General features: G+C 43.0%; 1 protein-coding gene across 2 annotated transcripts in view; it reads right to left on the reverse strand.

The window, feature by feature from the left end:
* Positions 1-355: 355 nt before the first annotated feature.
* Positions 356-22267, reverse strand: part of ZC4H2 (zinc finger C4H2-type containing) — a 64593-nt gene continuing 42681 nt past the window's right edge. The window contains exons 2-5 of one of the 2 annotated variants that reach the window (XM_049873000.1): positions 13523-13694; positions 7168-7340; positions 6170-6332; positions 356-4692 (exon numbers count right to left, since the gene is read on the reverse strand). In XM_049873000.1, coding sequence (XP_049728957.1) covers positions 4579-4692; positions 6170-6332; positions 7168-7340; positions 13523-13694 — 622 coding nt within the window. In that variant the 3' untranslated portion in view covers positions 356-4578. The remainder of the gene's footprint in view (positions 4693-6169; positions 6333-7167; positions 7341-13522; positions 13695-22267) is intronic. The other variant, XM_049873001.1, reaches the window with a different exon arrangement.

A 22267-nucleotide genomic window follows, 5' to 3' on the forward strand; every position in this document is an offset into this window, starting at 1 on the left:
TCTCAGTAGGGAACTGTGTCTTTTATAGCCATTAAACAAACACTAGTTTTTTTTTTAAACAGACTCAGTGGCTGCTGGCAGCAAAGCCTGAATCTCATCAAGCTTCAGGAAGTTCATCATGACTCTTAGCTGTCAGCTTTACCTCTGTGTAATGCCCTGCACAGAGGCAACCCCTTATCTGTTGTACCCTGATTTTTTTGCGCACTAAATTCTCAGTAAGCCTTCATCATCATTATTATCATCTTTGGCTTCTCAGGAAGCCAGTCATCATCATCAACATCATCTTCCTCATACTTATCATTTATTGAATGTTTGTCAAGAGTTGTTATAGGCACTCTCTATATATTAACTCATTTAATCTTTCCAACAATGCCATGAAGAAAGGACTATTACTATCCTGTTTCACAAGTGAGACAACAGAGGCTCAGAGAGGGTAAGTAACTAACCTAAGGGCATATGACCCTGAGTTAACGGGCTTCCCTGAGTTCACCATGGGAGATGTTGATAACTGCCAAGATGCTATCATTGCTATGGGAAAGCTGAGGACATAATAACAGGAAACTGGACTTCAAGAGCAGAACTGATAAAATCACCTGTCCTTCCTCCACAGAGTGAGCTCCTACCCTCAGTGTAAGAGTCAGGCACAAAGAAGGTATACTATTCATTGTGTCAAGAATGTGAAGACAGCCCCTGACTGGGTGATTCCCTGACTGGGGAGCCTGGGCCCCTGTCATGGCTTTGCTCTTAACCTACTATTCAAGGGGTGCTGGGTGTTTAAACTCACTCAAATCTGGGAACTGATTGGGGGACCGTGACTCTTATTCTGGTGAAGCAAGTTAGACTGCTGTTCACCTAACCCAGAATTCATCCATTTGTACAGACCAAGTAAATATTTAGTAGATTTAGTATGTATTTCACCCTTAGGGACACCATAACTAAGTAGCCAATGCCATAAGTCCATCCGAATCAGACTATTTTGATTACTGTTTTGACTCCACTCTCCATTACTGTAACCACGCCCACCTTGTCTTTGTCAACTGAGTACAGCCATTTGGCCCCTACTACTATGGAGTCCAATCAGCCCCATTGCAGTTAGGTGTCTTAATTCAGTTAGGGCAGTTCCCACTGTTAAACCTGATTTACATAAAATAGCAATCACGGCAGTCTTCAAGGATGCTGGAGCTCCCTTCACAAATTTGTCCCTCACAGTTGTGGTAAAAGGTGTGTCCTCTGGGCACTCCATGTGTGGGTCTGTGAGTCTAACCTGATAAATCCACTCTAGCATGCCAATTTCCCTAGGCCTTTGGATACCTTCTTCTACAGTATACCAAGACAGGTCTGGTACCTGGACTTGATTTAGTGTAGGCCACTTCATAATCCACACTTCAGCAACCCAACCAAATAAACTATTAGATTCTTTCCTAACTTCTCAAGCTGAAACACTGAATGAAGAATCTGTGCTTAGTGGACGCATATCAATAAACTCATACTGATCTATTATTATGTTCCTTGCACCATTATCCCACACCCTTAATAGTCATTCCCACACATATCCTGCAGGTTTCTGTTTGTACATGTTAGAAAAATCAAGCAGTTCTTTTAGAGTGCAGCATACCTCCTCCTGGGTCACACTTTGTACTTCACCTTTTGGGGCTCGCTGGGACTTAAGTCCAGTTATAGGTCTAGAAGCCAGAATTAGTAGGGTGGAACTGTTTTGAGAACATTCAGCATTGTCTTGTAAAGCACTTGCCTCAGGCGATGCCCCTGGCAATGACTCAGGCAAGGGATCTTTAGAGACAGCTGGGCTAGGGCTAATATCATTAGATATTATCTAATGGAGGGGCTAATGGTTTCTCTGGGCAGGGTGGTTTAGCAGACAAACATGAAGTAATCTCTTCAGATGGGAGTGGTTCTGCTGGCAGGAGTGATTCAATGGAATTTAGGAGCTCAGTGTCTCCAGCTTCCTGATTATCTGCCCATATGTCTCCATCCCGAGTTTCAGGACCCCTTTTCTTCCCAGTCAATGCCCTAAGTTTAACTTCAGATACCTCTCAAGGTTTGCAATTGAGCTGGGGTTGTAATTCAGCCACTTTTACAATAAAGCTCTGGGTTTGGTTTTCAGCAATTTCAGCTCTGTTACTACAAGAAATAAGGCTTTCTTTCAAAGCATGAGTGGAAGCCTTAAGGTCATTTATGTGGCACTTGAGCTTTGGCTCTGAATCCCTGAGTACATCTATTTCTTTCATTAGTTTGTCTAGTGAAAGTAGGACCAACCAACCAGCTTCCTTATTATTCTCATTCTGACAAAACTGTAGAAAGATATCACACATGTGTTCACCCAGAGCCTCACCTTTCACCAATACCTGATCTACTCGTGGTGATATTTTCCATAATTCTATCACCACCTCACGTCATGGATTAGTAATGCCCTCTTCACTGCTAGAAGCAGAGACATCAACATCTTTAAGACTAACCAGACTTGAGAACTAATTTAGAAAATTCATCCTTTCAATTTTGCTCCTCTAGACCCACTCTCAGTACCAAATGTCTTAGGCTGGGTTCTCTAGAGAAGTAAAACTGGTAAAATGTGTATATACATGTATAGAGAGATTTATATCAAGGAAATGGCTCACAAGATTGTATAGGCTGGAACATCCCAAGTCCGTGTATCAGGATAGAGGCTTCTCTCGATTCACATAGCTGCAGGGGCTGGTGAACCCAAGATCAGCAGGTCGGAGAGCAGGGCTCTTGCTCACAGGCTGTGAAGATCAACGAATCCCAAGATCTGCAGATAAGCTGACAGCTCAAGTCCCAACGGCCGGAGGTCAGATGAACAGGAGGCAGCCGCAGAAGCCAGAGAGAGCAAAAAGCCAGAACATCTGCTTATATTCAGATGCAGGCCACACCCCTAAGGAAGCTTCCTTTCAACTGATTGGCTACTCAGAGAAGATTCCATCATGGGAGTGATCACATACAAATACTGAGAATCATGGCCCAGCAAAGCTGACACACAATATTAACCATCACAAGCACCTTGCATATAGACCTGGTACAGAACAGGTGCTAGATAAATGGAAATTATTGTAATAATTGGGTAAATTACTGTGCTGTGGTGTGCCTGGTTTCCTCATTTGTAAGATGAAGTGAATTGAGTGAAGAAGAGCTACCTATCAGGGGTAAATGGCATTACATCTTTTGTATTGCCTAGTACATAGTAGGTACTCAGTCAGCATTTACTCCAATAAACAAAAGTTTATTTAAAAGGATTTGTACAGACATCACACATTTGCCTTCAAAGAGCAGAGGAATCTTTTATATTGTGAACACACAGACATTGCGGAAACTGAAAACTACAGTTAAGGAAGAAAGGGAAAAAAAGTCCACCTCCCTCTCCAGCCAGGGACTAAGATTTGGGGCTAAAACTTTTTCAGTCAGCCAGGCTTCATTCCTGCCCCTGAAGTCTGAAAGTGACTTGACTAGAGACATGGATTTGCAGACAGTAGAGCTGTGGAGCTTGGGAAGCCCAGTGCCTTTTCTTTTGGGAAGGAAGGCACAGCACCAAGACCACCTGTACAATCCACAGAAAAGGGGTGGCCAGCAGCTATCCTGAACTAAGGCTGCCTTATAGAAGCAGGATGAATGGAGAGGAAGTCCCACTCAAGTGCATGTGTAAAGTAATTGGCACTCACTTGAATCCTAACGCATTCCTCCCCCTGCTAGGATATACCACTAAGTAGGTGCCAGAGTAATAGTTTTAACAAAAGCCAGCATGGATGTTAACCTGGGGCCCCTCTCAGCCTAAGACAGCCCCTACAGCAGACCCCTCAGCCCCAGTGACTGCTGAGTTAGGCAGAACTTGTGGAGTAAGTTTGGTTTCCCAAATTCACTGTGGGGAACTTCTATCACTGATTTGCAAAGACTGGAAGTATGGGGAAAAGGCCCAGAGATTCCAGGATCCCTAGCCACACAGCCTGTGCCTAAGAACTTTCACATATCCAAGGAACTGGGAGGGGGGACACTTTAGAATAGCAACCAGGCATCCTAAATGATTATGAAAAGGAAGGCTTGTCTAAGATACCTCTGGACTTTAAGGATGAGATGAAGATGGGGGAGATATATGCACCAAGCCTGTTGGGAAGTCCAACAGTAAGTTCCTTCAGAGCCTGAGAGAAAAATACAGGGAGGGGGCACACTGGGGCCTTCACCTGAAACAAGATATGGGCCTCCATCAGCCCTCAGAATGTACAGCTTCGTAGGCCCCAGGCCTCAGGCACAAGAGAGTCACATTTGGGTCTTCTGTCCCTCCCTCAGCTCCAAACAAGGGGAGAGGTTGAGATGACAATGGGAGAGAAGGGATCATTGGACACACTCATTAGCATCCAAACCACATCTCTTGTTAAACCAGAAATCCCAGCAGCAGAAAGAAACAAGAACAAAGTAAGAGAGGGGTTGTGCTTCCATCGCATTAAATAGGAGACTTAGTGGGAGTGGGAAAGGGTTGTTTCACATCAGGACATCAATCACTCTGGCCAACAGGAAGGGTTATGAGCTGCAGAGCTCCACATGCTCTTCCTTTCTTCATTCATCTTGCTTCCGTTTGGGCTTTTTGGGGTTCCGGGACCGACTCTTAGCTTTGCACAGAGGGCATATTGGTGCATTTCGGTGAATTTGCTGGTGACATGACAAGCAGGCCTGGTGGGAGGTACAGGACAAAGAAAGTTAGTGATTAGATTCTTCTAGGCTATGGCTAAGCGCGGGTGCCCAGGCAGCAATTGTGATTTCCCATTAGGAGGGAGGAACAATCATTGGGTGAGACTCAAGGAGGGAGATCAGTGCTCTTGGGGGGCACAGAAGAAGGGAGTGAGGGATATAACCCAGGTTAGAGAGGGCATTAAGAAAAAGTATCTGAAACTTGGAAATAAGGCAAAACAAGGATTGAATATCCATGCAGCATTACACTGGAACATTGTCTAACAGGCCCACCCAAGAATTATTTAATTCTCTAGGATAGGGATCAGCAAATTTTTTCTGTAAAGAGCAACTGAGTAAGGATTTTAGACTTTGTGGGACATATGGCCTTTGTGGGTCATATGGACTTTGACACAACTATTCAACTCTACCATTTTATGTGAAAGAAGCCACAGACAATACTTAAACAAATGGGCATGGATATGTATCAATTAAACTTTATTTACAAAATCAGGGAGCAGATCAGACTCAGCCCGAGGGCTCTGCTCTAGGAGAATATCCCTTTGTTTGGTTATTAACTATCAAAGGCCCAGATTCTGTAAAGTTACATTGATAAACTGCCAGTAGAGATGCAAATTATTTCTGTTTGGAAGAACAGATAACCACAAAGGTTAAAGATTTATTGCCTATAGGACATTAACTAGAATCCCTGGGTGGTACAAATGGTTAACAGGCTAGGCTGCTAACTGAAAAGTTGGAGGTTCAAGACCACCCAGAAGCGACTAGGAAGAAAGGCCTGATGATTTACTTCCAAAAAGGTCGACCATTGAAAACCCTATGGAATACAGTTCTACTCTGAAAAACATGGGGTCATCATGAGTCAAAATTGACTTGATGACAACTGGTTAAGGATATTAACTAGTTCTGTACCTACCTTTGGAAACTTATTTCAGCATTCCTTTTCTTTCCTGTCTATATAAATATCTGTTCCTCAAATGCTCTTGGAGTCACCTTTGTTATCCTGCTGATTCCCTCATTAATGACACATAAACCAAAAACCAAACCAAACCCACTGCTGTCAAGTTGATTCCAACTCATAGCGACCCTATAGGACAGAGCAGAACTGCCCCACAGGGTTTCCGAGGAGCGCCTGGTGGATTCGAACTTCTGACCTTTTGGTTAGCAGCCAAACTCTTAACCACTATGCCACTAGGGCATGCTCACTATAAATTGTACGAGTCATGTTTTTAACTTTTTGAAAATTATACTGTAGTTGGGGCTGCCGATCTCCCAGCATTCTAACCCCTCTGGGGGTGCAGAGCAAAAAAACTGGTGCGTCAACCACAGCACACTTATGCCACCCCTTCCACTGTGTTCCAAGCAAAGGCTGTTTTACGAAGACCCAAAATTAGTAAGGCCAAAGCCCCAGACACAGCCTTCCATGGGCCTGCTTCCACACCCCCATGTCCAGCTCACTCACCTTCATAGGTGGAGGCTGCTGTCTGAAGGTGGCTGTCTGGCGAGTGTCCTGCTTCCTAGCCACTTGGAGTTGTTGAGCGGCGGCAGCTGCAGCGGCCAGGGACTCAGGGATTGGGGGCTCCTGAGGCTCCGTCTGCCACTCTGCCTTCTGCTTCTCAAAGTAACTTTGGATATGAGAGATATTGGCTAGATCATTCTGAAAGGAAGGAGAACTTTGCCCCTCTTAAGGACTCCTTGCCACAGAACCAAGAGCTGGGTTGTAGTTCAGTACAGAAAGTTCCCGTACTCTCAACACAAGGCTCTTTGCCTTTGGTACCAGGCCCACTGTTTGCTGGAAAGGGTAATCCTCCTGCTCCTCGTTTCTGACAGACCCAGGAGATCAAGAAACCCCAGAGATAGCAAGGTCCTTAAAGGGCATTCAGTCCTACCATCCATCCCATGCTTTGATCTCTTTTGCATTTATTCCTATTTAGGTGTCCTCAGGCCTCTGCTGACATACCTTTAGTAATAGGAAGCTCACCACCTCCACAAGTAGCCTGCTCTACCTTTAAGAAGCACTTCCTTCTTAATGAGCTGAACTTTGTCTCTCTGTAAGGTGGGCCTAGATCTTAACTCTGGGGGTCATAAGATGATGTTCCGATCTGGCCCCTAGAGACCACAAAAGCTCAGCTCAAAGGTTTATGGGCATCCCTTCTAGACCTCAACTTGGAAAGTGACCTCTTAAGAGTCACGGACATTATCAGAGGTTGCCAAAATCACACAAAGAATTTTTTAAAAATCTAGTAATTCTAGTCTAATCATCCTTTTTCTGGTGTAACAGACCAGCATAGAGATTTGCCCAAGGTCATGCAATGAGTCATCCACTGACAGAACTAGGGCTAGGACCAGGTATCCTGACTTTCAGGCCAGTCTCTGTATGTGTATTCACACTTCTGTGTGTGTGTGTGTGTGTGTGTGCGTGTGTGTGTGTGCTGCAAGGACAAGAGGCAGATATCTTACTCCAAGGAGAGCTTCTCCTCCTCTTCACACAGGTCAGGGAGCCTCTGCAGGCCCAGGGTCATACGCAGGGCATCCACATGTTCCTTCAGCGGCTTATACTCATCATGCAACCGTCGGGTAGACTCTAGCAGCTTATTTAGGTCATTCTCAGACTGTTTGATGGTGTTCTCCATCTACAACGTAGAGAGGAGTGGGCACAGAGACAAGACCTCAAGGTTTTTAGAGAGTCTTATACAGCTAAGTGAGTAATAGCATAGGCTCCAGAACCAGACCAATATATGTTCAAGTCCTTGGATCTGCCAGGTCTTCTCTGTGTGACGCTGGTCAAGCCTCAGTTACTTCATCTGTATAATGGCATAATAGTAGTTCCTACCTTATACAATTTTGGTAAAGATTCAAGGGGCAAAAATCATATAAAGCACATAGTACAGGGGATAACACAGAGTAGAGGCTCCATACATGGTAGCTATCATTCAAATACAGTATTTAAGACCAGGAATGGCCCTTAGAGCTCATTTAGTTCATTCTACTGCCATTTTACACATCAGAGAACTAAGACTCAGAGAGATGAAGGAACTTCCTCAGGGAACCACTTCTTAGGGACAAAATCTAGGTAAAGGCTCAGGGCTTCCACTTCCTGGGCCAATGGCATTTCTCTTAAATCAGTGATTCTCAAAATGTGGTCCCTAGACAAGCAGCCACGGCATCACCTGGGAACTCACTGGGAATACAAATTCTCAGGCTGTACCCCAGACAAAGGCACCCTGGTCATGCAACGGTTAAGCATTCGGCTACTAACCAAAGGTTAGTGGTTCAAACACACCCAGTGGTTCCATGGGAGAAAGACCTGCTGATCTGCTTTTGTAAAGATTACAGCCAAGAAAACCCTATGGGTCAGATCTATTCTGTAACACATGGGGTCGCTAAGAGTTGGAATTGACTCGACGGCACCTAACACCCCAGATGCACAGAATCAGAAACTATGTGGTAGAGCCCAACACTCTATGTTTTAATAGACCCTGAGACCCACTGGCCTAGATTCTCAGTCCCTTTGTAGTAAATATTTTGCCCCTTTCATTAGCTATCTGTCCTTGGTTGGCTGGCAGCAAAACTGCCAACTCTTCATTAGACCCAGGAATCCTTTGATCTCTGACACAGATAATCCTAAATGCTTACTGTCCAAATATCACTCGAATTTCACTCAAGATCCTAGGCCTGGCTCAAATACAACTACAAATGCAGGAGGAGCAGAAGACATGGTAGACAACTGGGACCTCATAAAAGTTAAATACTTTGTTCATCAAAAGTCTTCATCAAAACAGTAAAAAGACAATCTACAGACTAGGGAAAAATCTTTGGAAATTACATATCCGATAAGCATCTATGGTCCAAAATACATATAAAACATCTATAAATTAACAACAAAAAGACAAATAATCTAATTAAAAAAATGGGCCAAGGACATGAACAGACAATTCAATGAAGATATCCAAGTGCCAAACACATCAAAAGATGTTTATCCTCATTAGTCATTGTTGCTGTTGTTGTGTACTGTTGAGTTGACTTTGACTCATAGTGACTCTCTTAGCTATCTAGCGCTTCTGTAACAGAAATACCACAAGTGGATGGCTTTAACCAACAGAAATTTACTCTCTCACAGTTTAGAAGGCTAGAAGTCCGAATTCAGGATGTCAGCTCTAGGGGAAGGCTTTCTTTCTCTGTCAGCTCTGGGGGAAGTTCCTTGTCATTGATCTTCCCCCAGGCCTAGGAGTTTCTCAGTGCAGGGACTCCAGGTCCAAAGGATTCATTCCACTTCTGGCTCTTCTTGCTTGGTGGTAATGAGGTCCCTCTCATCTCTGCTCAATTCTCTCTTTTATATCTCAAAAGAGATTGACTCAATATGCAACCTAATCCTGTAGATTGTGTCCTGCCTCATTCTCATCATAAAGTTGGGATTTACAACACATAGGATAATTACATCAAATCATAAAATGGAGGACAACCATACAATGGTGGGAATCATGACCTAGTCAAGTTGACACACATTTTGGGGGGACATAATTCAATCCATAACATTCTACACTTTGTCCCCCCCAAATTCATGTGCTTGCCACATGTAAAACACTTTCACTCCATCATATCATCCAAAAGTCTTAAATCAACTTCAAGTCCAAATTCTATCCTGGGGCAAAATTCCTCTTCATCTGTGAAATCTAGAATACAAGTTATCTGCTTCCAAAGTATAATGGTGAACAGGCACGAGCTAGACATTTCTACCACAAATGGGAGAAATCGGAAGGAAAGAAGGATAACAGGCACCAAGCAAGTCAGTAGAACATGTTACATTAGCTCTCAAGGCTTGAAAATAATCTTCTGTCCTGAGACCTTTTAGGCAATGGCCCTGCCCTCCAGACTGGGCAGGGGCCCCTCAGCCCAGGGCTTCAACTCTGTCTTCCAGGCCTTCTGGGACAGCAACTCTGATCCCTCGGATTTGGGAGGCCCCATTCTCCTCGTCTGAGTGGTGACCTTATCCCCTTGGCCCCTGCAGGCCCTGTTCTCCTGTCCCTTGGGCATGACAGCCCTGCTCCTTCAGCTTTGGGCATCAGATCTATCCCCATCTGGGTGACACTCGTGAAAGGCAGCCCTACACTCTGGAACCAAGTTGGTAAAAATTTGACTCTTTGAAACCCAGGAGGGTGTGGCCCCATCCTTTGAGACCAAGGCAGCTCTGCTTCCTGTGCTCCTTGTCTTTTCAGCTTCTGCTTCCTGGTTCCTTGGTCTCTTGGTACCTCAGGGCCTCGGCCCCTCAGGCCTCCTGGGAGAGCCCATCTTCTGCCCTGCTTAGGCAACTGTTCCAAAGCTCTTTAGCTCCACTGATAAGTGCCTGGAGGCACCCCAGTCTGCCAGTAAACCTCGGCTGGAAGGCACTCAGCTCTCTTACTCTGTGGGCCGGCAAGCTTAGTTTCAACAATAAGGTCCCGGAGACAGCCCACTCTCCCAGGAAGCCTCCTGCCTAAAGGCACTCAGCTCTCTCACTCCATGGGTTAGCTCCCACACCATCTCATACCAGTCTCCTGCTTCTGCTATCATTTCTCAGCTGCTGCTTCTCAGCATTTGTGCCATCTCTGGTGTTACAGCTCTCCTCACTTCCTTCTGAGCCCTAACCAGATTTGTCTTTGATGTCCATAATCCCACCAATAGGCTCTTCAAGGTAATCCAGGCTTTTACTATTAGGTACTTTAAAACTCTTCCAGCCTCTACCCATTCAGTTTCAAAACCACTTCAACATTGTAGGTAACTGTTAGAACAGCACTCCATTCCTGGTACCAAATTCTGTCTAGTACTGCTATAATAGAAATACCACAGGTGCATAGCTTTAACAAATAGAAATTTATTCTCTCACAGTTTAGGAGGCTGGAAGTCCGAATTCAGGGTGCCAGCTCAAGGGTAAGGCTTTATTTCTCTCTCAGCTCTGGGGGAATGTCTTTGTCATCAATCTTCCCCTGGTCTAGGAGCTTCTCAGCATAAGGATTGCAGGTACAAAGGATGCCTTCCACTCCTGGCTCTTCTTACTTGGTAGTAATGGGGTCCCTCCCCTCACTTCTGTCTTTCATATCTCAAAAGAGATTGACTCCTGTAGACTGTGTCCTGCCTCATTAACATAACTGCCTCTAATTCTGCCTCATTAACATCATAGAGGTTAGGATTCACAATACATAGGAAAATTACATCAGATCACAAAATGGAGGACAACCACACAATGCTGGGAATCATGGCCTAGCCAAGTTGACTCATATTTTGGGGGGACACAATTCAATTCCTAATAACCCGCAGTGCCATCAAGTTGATTCTGACTCATAGCGACCCTATAGGACAGAGTAGAGCTGCCCTGTAGAGTTTCCAAGGAGCACCTGGCAGATTCAAACTGCTGATGCTTTGGTTAGCAGCCATAGCACTTAACCACTACGCCACCAGCGTTTCCTCAATTCCTAATAGTAACCCTATACAGGACAGACTAGAACTGCCCCATAAGGTTTCCCAGGCTGTAATCTCTATGGGAAGGAGCCTTGGTGGTGTGGTGGTTAAGTGTATGGCTGCTAACTGAAAGGTGAGCGGTTCGAACCCACCGGCTGCTCCACAGGAGAACGATGTGGCAGTCTGCTTCCATAAAGATTACAGCTTTGGAAACCCAATGGGGCAGTTCTAGTCTGTCCTATAGGGTCACTATGAGTCAGAATTGACTCGATGGCAAAGAGTTTCTTTTTATCTTTTTGGGAGAAGATGGCCAGGTCTTTTCTCCCACAGAACAGCTGGTAGATTTGAACAGCCAAACTTTCAGTTAGCAGCTGAGCACTTCACCGTTGAGTTACCAGGGATCCTTTATTGGCCATTAGAGAGATGCAACTACAAACTACAATGAGATACCACCTCACCCCTGCTAGGATGGTAATGATTAAAAAAACAGAAAATAAATGTTGGTGAGGATGTGGGGAGATCAGAACCATTATCCACTGTTGGTGGGAATGTAAAATGGTACAACCTTTGTGGAAAACAGTATGGCAATTCCTCAAAAAATTAGAAATAGAAGTACCATATGACCCAGCAATTCCACTCCTATGTATATACCTTAGGGCCCTAAAAGTAATGATATGAACAGACATATGTATATTGATATTCACTGCAGCATTATTCACAATAGCAAAAAGGTAGAAATAACCCAAGTGCCCATCAACAGATAAATGGATAAACAAAATGTGGTACATACATACAATGGAATACTACTCAGTCTTAAAAAAATGAAGTCCTGATACATGTTGCAACGTGGATGAATGTCAAAGACAATATGCTGAGAGAAATAAGGCAATCACAAAAGGACAAATGTTATATGGTCTCATTTATATGAAATGACAAAAATAGGTAATTATATATTGTCATAGATTGAATTATGTCCCCCCAAAAATATGTGCATCAACTTGGTTAGGCCATGATTCCCAGTATTCTGTGGTTGTCCTCCATTTTGTGATTGTAATTTTATGTCAAAGAGGATTAGGGTGGGACTGTAACCCCCTTACCAAGTCACATCCCTGATCCAATGGAAAGGGAGTTTCCTTAGGGTGTGGCCTACACCACCTTTTATCTCTCAAGAGATAAAAGGAAAGGGAAGCAAGCGAGAGTTGGGGACCTCATACCACCAAGAAAGCAGTGCCGGGAGCAGAGCGTGTCCTTTGGACCCAGGGTCCCTGCGCAGAGAAGCTCCTAGTCTGGGGGAAGATTGATGAGAAGGCCGACAGAGAGAAAGCCTTCTCCTGGAGCTGACACCCTGAATTTGGGCTTTTAGCCTACTTTACTGTGAGAAAATAAACTTCTCTTTGTTAAAGCCATCCACTTGTGGTATTTCTGTTATGGCAGCACTAGATGACTAAGACACACACACACATAGAGAGAGAGAGAAAGATCCTAGGCCTGGTGACATCAGAAAATAAGTATTGCCACAAAAATGAGTTTCTCAAGGATAGAAACTTAGCTCCTTCAAATGTAAATGTAAAAAAATACTTACTGTCATAAGTCTGGAAACCCTGGTGGTGTAGTGATTAAGTGCTATGGCTGCTAACCAAAGGGTCGGCAGTTCAAATCCGCCAGGCACTCCTTGGAAACTCTATGGGGCAGTTCTACTCTGTCCTATAGGGTTGCTATGAGTTGGAATCGACTCGACGGCACTGGGTTTGGTTTTTTTTTGGTTTGGTTATAGGTCCTAAGGGTTGGAAGGGACCTCACAGGTCAGTACCTCCAACCTTTCCAAGTGAAAGAATCACCAATGCAACAGCCCAGACAGGTGATTATTCACATTCCACCTGAATACCTCCAAAAGTGTGGAGTTTATAACCTTAGCAAGTAGCTTATTTTCCATATTAGAAGAGTCTCCAAAGAATAGACTCTAGTGAGGGAGCTCCATTATGGTAGGTAGGCAGAGATGATTTGTTTTCCTTAGTTGGGAGCTTTGGAGCCCTTCAAACTACACTCCAGAGGAAGCTGCCTGCTCTGCTTTCCTCCAAGGCTAGCTCTAGACTCCCAGGCTCCCAGAAGGACAGTACATTAGAGCTGAAAGCACCCTTAAAGATTACTGAGATCCTCTCATAGTTTAAAGAGGGAAAGTGAGGACCATGCATATGAGGTCCACTCATATGCAGTGAGTCAGTGACAAAGCCAGGGCTAGAGCTCAGAACTCCTGTCTTCTTCCACCACAGCCTGCACCCCCTGGTTGACCACAACCACGTCTCAAGGAGAGGCCATAGTACTCACTATTGCCACTTCCTCAAGGGTCCCAGAGGTAGCCTCCAGGCAGCCAGCCACATACCACATTGATGTCAGCATGAATCAACCGAAGTTCCTCCACATGGGCCATCTTCTCCTGTAGCAGAAGGTCCATCTCCTGCTTGTATTCCTTCAGGTGTCTCTCCTCTGACTCAAGGGCCTCAAACTCAGACTTCAAACGGGCCTTGATCTTCTCCATCTGCAGGGTCTTATTCCTGTAAGTGCCAAGAAGCAGAAAACAGGTCATCAGAAGGGAAGCAAATGAGAATGGAGTACAGAGTTAGGCCCTGAGCCAGGGCCATCTTTTCCAGCCTCCCTCTCTCCAGGCAGAGCCAACCTGAAGCCATCCCCAAAAAGTTAGGAGATGCTTTCTTCTAAGACAATGGGTCTCAAGTGAGGATACTTTTGCTTGCTTATGGGGTATATGCAAACATGTGGGGTAGGTTTTAGTTGTCAGATTGATTCGAGGGAGAGTGCTGCTGGCTTGGAATGGACATTGGCCAGGAATGCTAAACAGCCTCTCAAGACACAGTAAAATCCTGCTCCCAAAAGAACTCCTACCCAAGATGCCAACACAAACCTCTTAAGAAACTGTAGGGCAGCACTGTCCAATAAATTCTTTGCAATGATAGAAATCTTCTGTATCTGTCCTGTCCAATACAGTAGCCACTAGACACATGTGGCTACTGAGAACTTAAAATGGGGCTAGTGCAACTGAGAAATGGAATTTTATTTAATTTTAATCAACTCAAATAGCCACACATGGTTCTCATATTGAAAAGCAGGGCTCTTGTGAGTCTACTCATCAGTTTCAGAGGAAGAAGGGAAAAGAGAAGGAAAGAAGTCATTGTGTGTGTCGTTTTTTTTTTTCTTCTTAAAAAAACAAAAACCAGAGGTGGGGCCAAGATGGTGGAGTAGTTAGACGTTTCCAGTGATCCCTCTTACAACAAAGACCCAAAAAAACAAGTGAACCAACTATATATATGACAAGCTAGGAGTCCTGAACATCAAAGGCAAAGTTAGGAAATCAGACTGAGGGGCAGGGAGAGGGAGAGATGGTTCAGAAGCGGTGAGGAGTTGCTGGGCCTGAACTGGCAGGAACCAGTGCCCCTAGGCATGATCTCTCACGGAAAGAGAGCTAGCAGCACAGAGTCTACTCACATCTCTGGAATTAGTGAAGAACAGAGCTCTTGGCAAAAGAAAAGTGCTTTCATATATTTTACCGCAAAGATCAAATAGCACCTCTTGAGAAAGAACTCTCTCCAATTTATCTGATCCCTCCTCCCTCTACACTAGCCCCCAAGCCAGCTTCAGTGGCTGTTGATTTCCCTGGGCCTGAGATAGGTACTGCTGCATGCCCTGAGACATTCTCCTGGCATTGGAGAAGGAACAAATTAACAAACGGGGGAAAAAAAACTGCTGGCTCCCCTAAGCCGGGGCCTCAGGACAGAAGTGCCTCTTGTCCAGGCACAAATGGTCCATGCACTCTGAATTCCTTTTACCCCCATGGACCTGTAGGGGTACATTTTAGCAGCTTAGACCCTTGGTGGCACTGAGCAATGGTGTATGTACCTGAGGTCTGACTTCAACTGTTTCAGCTGTGCAGTGAAAGGCAGGTTTTTGACATTTGACACCACTCTGCCTATTAAACATGGCCCTCACCTACCCACATCAGGGGCCTGAAGAATGGTGGCTCCACCCATGTTACCTAGCCACCTGATACAGGGGTCCAAGGATAAGTGGTGCATCCCAGTCCTTATAGCCAAAAGCATTGGGTGCCCATGGTCCGGCTGCAGAGCCCACCTACCTGTTTGCTCTAGAGAACAGGGACATGCTTTCCTCACAGATGTTTGGGAGACAGTTGTCAGCTACCTGCCTTTCTCAGAGTGTAACTTCCTGCTGCAACCTGATACCTGTGCCCACGTCTATCACGCCTGCTCCTCTAAGACTGTAGGAGAGCACCTGCACCACACACTCAGTGATCAACTACCTGGACACCTGAGCTGGATAAATATGAGAAAAGTGAATGGACTCCTAGGCTCACATACTTGGTAACAGCTCTAACCATCTGGTAACAAGATGTTAGAGCTTCAAAGGCGCAAATAATTAAGCTAGCTCACTCAAGCAGCCTATTTGGGTATATCAAAAGAAAACACAGCAAGAAGCTAGGACACAGTAGGCAAACATAAAACAAATTAATACAATAACTTATAGATGCCTTGGAGACAACAGTCAATATCAAATCACATAAAGAAGCAGACGATGAACGCTTCAACAAACTCCCAAAACAAAGAGTCAAAAAATCTTCAGGGTGAAGATATATTCCTGGAATTACCAGGAGTAGAATACAAAACATTAATATACAGGACTCTTCAAGAGATCAGGCAAAAAGCAGAACAAGCCAAGGAAACCAGAGATAAAGCAGGGGGAGGAAATTGAGAAGGTTATTCAAGAGCATAATGAAAAACTTAATAGGCTGCAAGAATCCATAGAGAGACAGCAATTAAAAATTCAGGAGATTAACAATAATATTTAAGAATTAGACAATGGAGGACAGAATTAGTGACATAGAAGATAATACACATGGCAGCAATATATTCGAAGGAGAATTAGATAAAAGAATTTTTAAAAAATGAAGAAACCTTAAGAATCATGTGGGACTCTGTCAAGAGAAATAACCTAGAAGTGATTGGAGAACCTGAACATGGAGGGAGAACAGAAAATACAGAAAGAATTTTTGAAAATTTGTTGGCAGAAAACTGATACCATGAGAGATGAAACGATATCTATTCAAAATGCTCATCAACCCCACACAAGGTAAATCCCAAAAGAAAGTCACCAAAACATATTATAATCAAACTTGCCAAAACCAAAGATAGAGAATTCTAAGAACAGTGAGGAGTAAACGAAAAGTCACCTACAAAGGAGAGCCAATAAAAATAAGCTCCGACAAATCAAAAGAAACCATGCAGGTAAGAAGGTAATGCAATGACATACTTAAAAAACTGAAGGAAAAAACTGCCTGCCAAGAATCATATATCCAGCAAAACTGTCTCTTAAATATGAAGGTGAAATTAAGACATTTCCAGATAAACACAAGTATAGGGAATTCGTAACAACCAAACCAAAACTATAAGATATACCAAAGGGAGTTCTTTGCTTAGAAAATCAATAATATCAGGTATCAACCCAAGACTAAAACACTGGACAGAGCAACCAGAAGTCAGGCCAGACAGGGAAATTAAAAAAAAAAAAAAACAAAGCAAGGCTATATAAAAAAAAAGCTCAAAACAGGGCACCAGCAATGTTATTATATAAAGAAGACAGCATTAAAATAATAAAGAGGGACTAAGAAATGTAATCATACACCTGGAGAGGTAGATATGGTGATATACAAAGAAATAAAAGTAAGGTTTAAATTTAGAAAACTAGAGGGAAATAATAAGGTAATCACAAAGGAAACAAACTATCCTACTCATCAAAATAAAATACAAGAAAAAAATAGAGACTCAGCAGAAACGAAATCAGCAAAAACAAATATGAGGAAAGGACAATATATAAAGATAATCTACTCAGCACATAAAATTAAGTGGGAAAAAGAAACAGTCAACAACACACAAAAAAAGACATCAAAATGACAGCACTAAATTCATACCTATCCATAACTACCCTGAATGCGAATGGACTAAATGCACCAACAAAGAGACAGAGAGTGCCAGAATGGATTGAAAAACTAGATCTGTCTATATGCTACCTACAAGAGACACACCATAAACTTAGAGACACAAACAAACAAAAACTCAAAGGATGGAAAAAATATATATCAAGCAAACAACAATCAAAAAAGAGTAGGACAGTAGATGAGAACTGCTTTGGGTGAAGGGAAAGACAACACTCAATACATGCAAGGTAAGCTCAATTGGACTGGACCAAAAGCAAAGAAGTTTCTGGGATAAAACGAATGCTTCAAAGGTCAGCGGAGCAGGGGCGGGGGTCTGGGGAACATGGTTTGAGGGGACTTCTAAGTCAATTGGCAAAATAATTCTATTATGAAAACATTCTGCATCCCACTTTGAAATGTGGCGTCTGGGGTCTTAAATGCTAACAAGCGGCCATCTAAGATGCATCAATTGGTCTCAACCCACCTGGAGCAAAGGAAAATGAAGAACACCAAGGTCACACGACAACTAGGAGCCCAAGAGACAGAAAGGGCCACATGAACCAGAGACCTACATTATCCTGAGACCAGAAGAACTAGTTGGTGCCCGGCCACAACCGATGACTGCCCTGACAGGGAGCACAACAGAGAACTCCTGAGGGAACAGGAGATCAGTGGGATGCAGACCCCAAATTCTCATAAAAAGACCATACTTAATGGTCTGACTGAGACTAGAGGAATCCCGGCGGCCATGCTCCCCAGACCTTCTGTCGGCACAGGAGAGCAACCATCCCCGAAGACAACTCATCAGACATGAAAGGGACTGAACAGTGGGTAGGAGAGAGATGCTGATGAAGAGTGAGCTAATTATATCAGGTGGACACTTAAAAAAAAAAAAGAGTAGGAGTGGCAATATTAATTTTTGACAAAATAGACTTTAAATTTAAAACCATCATAAAGGACAAGGAAGGACACTATATAGTGATTAAAGGGACAATACACCAAGATATAACCATATTAAATATTTTGGGTTTATGAGAGGGCTGCAAGATACAAAACAAACTCTATCCGTGTTGAAAAGTGAGATAGACAGCTCCACAATAATAGTAGGAGACTACAACACACCACTTTCCGTGAAGGATAGGATATCTAGAAAGAAGCTCAATAAAGATACAGAAGATTTAAATGCCACAATCAACCAACCTGACCTCATAGACATATACAGAACACTCCACTCAACAGCAACCAAATCTACTTTCTTTTCTAGTGCACATGGAACATTCTCTAGAACAGACCACATATTAGTTCATAAAGCAAGCCTTAGCAGAATCCAAAACATTGAAATATTACAAAGCATCTTCTCTGACCATAGGGCCATAAAAGTGGAAATCGATAACAGGAAAAGCAGGGAAAAGAAATCAAACACTGGGAAACTGAATAACACCCTGGTCAGAAAACACTGGATTATAGAAGACATTAAGGATGGAATAAAGAAATTCATAGAATTCAATGAGAATGAAAACACCTCCTATCAGAACCTTTGGGACACGCAAAAGCAGTGCTCAGAGGCCACAATAAATGTGCACATACAAAAAGAAGAAAGGGCCAAAATCATAGAATTATCCCTGCAACATAAACAAATAGAAAGACAGCAACAAACGAAACCCACAGGCACCAGAAGAAAACAAATAATAAAAATTAGAGCTGAACAAAATGAAATAGAAAACAGAAAAACAATTGAAAGAATTAATGAGACCAAAAGTTGTTTTTTTTAATTAACTTTTATTGAGCTTCAAGTGAACGTTTACAAATCAAGTCAGTCTGTCACATATAAGTTAATATACATCTTACTCCTTACTCCCACTTGCTCTCCCCCTAATGAGTCAGCCCTTCCAGTCTCTCCTTTCATGAAAACTTTGCCAGCCTCCAACTCTCTCTATCCTCCCATCCCCCCTCCAGACAGGAGATGCCAACACAGTCTCAAGTGTCCATCTGATATAATTAGCTCACTCTTCATCAGCGTCTCTCTCCCATCCACTGTCCAGTCCCTTTCATGTCGGATGAGTTGTCTTCGGGGATGGTTCCCGTACTGTGCCAACAGAAGGTTTGGGGACCATGACCCGCCGCCGGGATTCCTCTAGTCACAGCCAGACCATTAAGTATGGTCTTTTTATGAGAATTTGGGGTCTGCATCCCACTGATCTCCTGCTCCCTCAGGGCTTCTCTATTGTGCTCCCTGTCAGGGCAGTCATCGATTGTGGCCGGGCACCAAAGAGTTCTTCTGGTCTCAGGATAATGTAGGTCTCTGGTTCATGTGGCCCTTTCTGTCTCTTGGGCTCTTAGTTGTCATGTGAGCTTGGTGTCCTTCATTCTCCTTTGCTCCAGGTGGGTTGAGACCAATTGATGCATCTTAGATGGCCGCTTGTTAGCATTTAAGACACCAGACGCCACATTTCAAAGTGGGATGCAGAATCTTTTCATAATAGAATTATTTTGCCAATTGACTTAGAAGTCCCCTTAAACCATGGTTCCCAAACCCCAGCCCTTGCTCCGCTGACCTTTGAAGTATTCAGTTTATCCTGGAAACTTCTTTGCTTTTGGTCCAGTACAGTCCAGTTGAGCTGACCTTCCATGTATTGAGTGTTGTCCTTCCCTAAGCAGTTCTTATCTACTAATTAATCAGTAAAAAACCCTCTCCCTCCCTCCCTCCCTCCCCCCCTCGTAACCACAAAAGTATGTGTTCTTCTCACTTTATACTATTTCTCAAGATCTTATAATAGTGGTCATATACAATATTTGTCCTTTTGCCTCTGACTGATTTCGCTCAGCATAATGCCTTCCAAGTTCCTCCACGTTATGAAATGTTTCACAGATTCGTCACTGTTCTTTATCGATGCGTAGTATTCCATTGTGTGAATATACCACAATTTATTGAAACATTCATCCGTTGATGGACACCTTGGTTGCTTCCAGCTTTTTGCTATTGTAAACAGAGCTGCAATAAACATGGGTGTGCATATATCTGTTTGTGTGAAGGCTCTTGTTTCTCTAGGGTATATTCCGAGGAGTGGGATTTCTGCGTTGTATGGTAGTTCCATTTCTAACTGTTTAAGATAACGCCAGATAGATTTCCAAAGTGGTTGTACCATTTGACATTCCCACCAGCAGTATATAAAAGTTCCAATCTCTCCACAGCCTCTCCAACATTTATTATTTTGTGGTTTTTCGATTGATGCCACCCTTGTTGGAGTGAGATGGAATCTCATCGTAGTTTTAATCTGCATTTCTCTAATGGCTAATGATCGAGAGCATTTTCTCATGTATCTGTTAGCTGCCTGAATATCTTTTTTAGTGAAGTGTGTCTTCATATCCTTTGCCCACTTCTGGATTGGGTTGTTTGTCTTTTTGTGGTTGACTTTTAACAGAATCGTGTAGATTTTAGAGATCAGGCGCTGCGGGGAGATGTGATAGCTGAAAATTCTTTCCCAATCTGTAGGTGGTCTTTTTACTCTTTTGGTGAAGTCTTTAGATGAGCATAGGTGTTTGATTTTTAGGAGCTTCCAGTTATCTGGTTTCTCTTTGTCATTTTTGGTAATGTTTTGGATTCTGTTTATGCCTTGTATTAGGGCTCCTAACATTGTCCCTATTTTTTCTTCCATGATCTTTATCGTTTTAGTCTTTATGTTTAGGTCTTCGATCCACTTGGAGTTAGTTTTTGTGCATGGTGTGAGGTATGGGTCCTGTTTCATTTTTCTGCAAATGGATATCCAGTTATGCCAGCACCATTTGTTAAAAAGACTATCTTTTCCCCAATTAACTGACACTGGGCCTTTGTCAAATATCACCTGCTCATACGTGGATGGATTTATATCTGGGTTCTCAATTCTGTTCCATTGGTCTATGTGTCTGTTGTTGTACCAGTACCAGGCTGTTTTGACTACTGTGGCTGTATAATAGCTTCTGAAATCAGGTAGAGTGAGGCCTCCCACTTTCTTCTTCTTTTTCAGTAATGCTTTGCTTATCCGAGGCTTCTTTCCCTTCCATATGAAATTGGTGATTTGTTTCTCTATCACCTTAAAAAATGACATTGGAATTTGGATTGGAAGTGCATTGTATGTATAGATGGCTTTTGGTAGAATAGACATTTTTACTATGTTAAGTCTTCCTATCCATGAGCAAGGTATGTTTTTCCACTTAAGTATGTCCTTTTGAATTTCTTGTAGTAGAGCTTTGTAGTTTTCTTTGTATAGGCCTTTTACATCCTTGGTAAGATTTATTCCTAAGTATTTTATCTTCTTGGGGGCTACTGTGAATGGTATTGATTTGGTGATTTCCTCTTCGATGTTCTTTTTGTTGATGTAGAGGAATCCAAGTGATTTTTGTATGTTTATCTTATAACCTGAGACGCGGCCAAACTCTTCTATTAGTTTCAGTAGTTTTCTGGAGGATTCCTTAGGGTTTTCTGTGTATAAGATCATGTCATCTGCAAATAGAGATAATTTTACTTCCTCCTTGCCAATCCGGATGCCCTTTATTTCTTTGTCTAGCCTAATTGCCCTGGCTAGGACTTCTAGCACGATGTTGAATAAGAGCGGTGATGAAGGGCATCCTTGTCTGGTTCCCGTTCTCAAGGGAAATGCTTTCAGGCTCTCTCCATTTAGAGTGATGTCTGCTGTTGACTTTGCATACATGCCCTTTATTATGTTGAGGAATTTTCCTTCAATTCCTATTTTGGTGAGAGTTTTTATCATAAATGGGTGTTGGACTTTGTCAAATGCCTTTTTTGCATCAATTGATAAGTTCATGTGGTTTTTGTCTTTTGTTTTATTTATGTGATGGATTACAGAAATGGTTTTTCTGATATTAAACCAGCCTTGCATACCTGGTATAAATCCCACTTGATTGTGGTGAATTATTTTTTTGATATGTTGTTGAATTCTATTGGCTTGAATTTTGTTGAGGATTTTTGCATCTATGTTCATGAGGGATATAGGTCTGTAATTTTCTTTTTTTGTGATGTCTTTACCTGGTTTTGGTATCAGGGAGATGGTGGCTTCATAGAATGAGTTGGGAAGTATTCCGTCATTTTCTATGGTTTGAAATACCTTTGGTACTAGTGGTGTTAACTCT

The sequence above is a fragment of the Elephas maximus genome, chromosome X, assembly GCF_024166365.1.
Source record: "Elephas maximus indicus isolate mEleMax1 chromosome X, mEleMax1 primary haplotype, whole genome shotgun sequence".
Classification (NCBI taxonomy): domain Eukaryota; kingdom Metazoa; phylum Chordata; class Mammalia; order Proboscidea; family Elephantidae; genus Elephas; species Elephas maximus.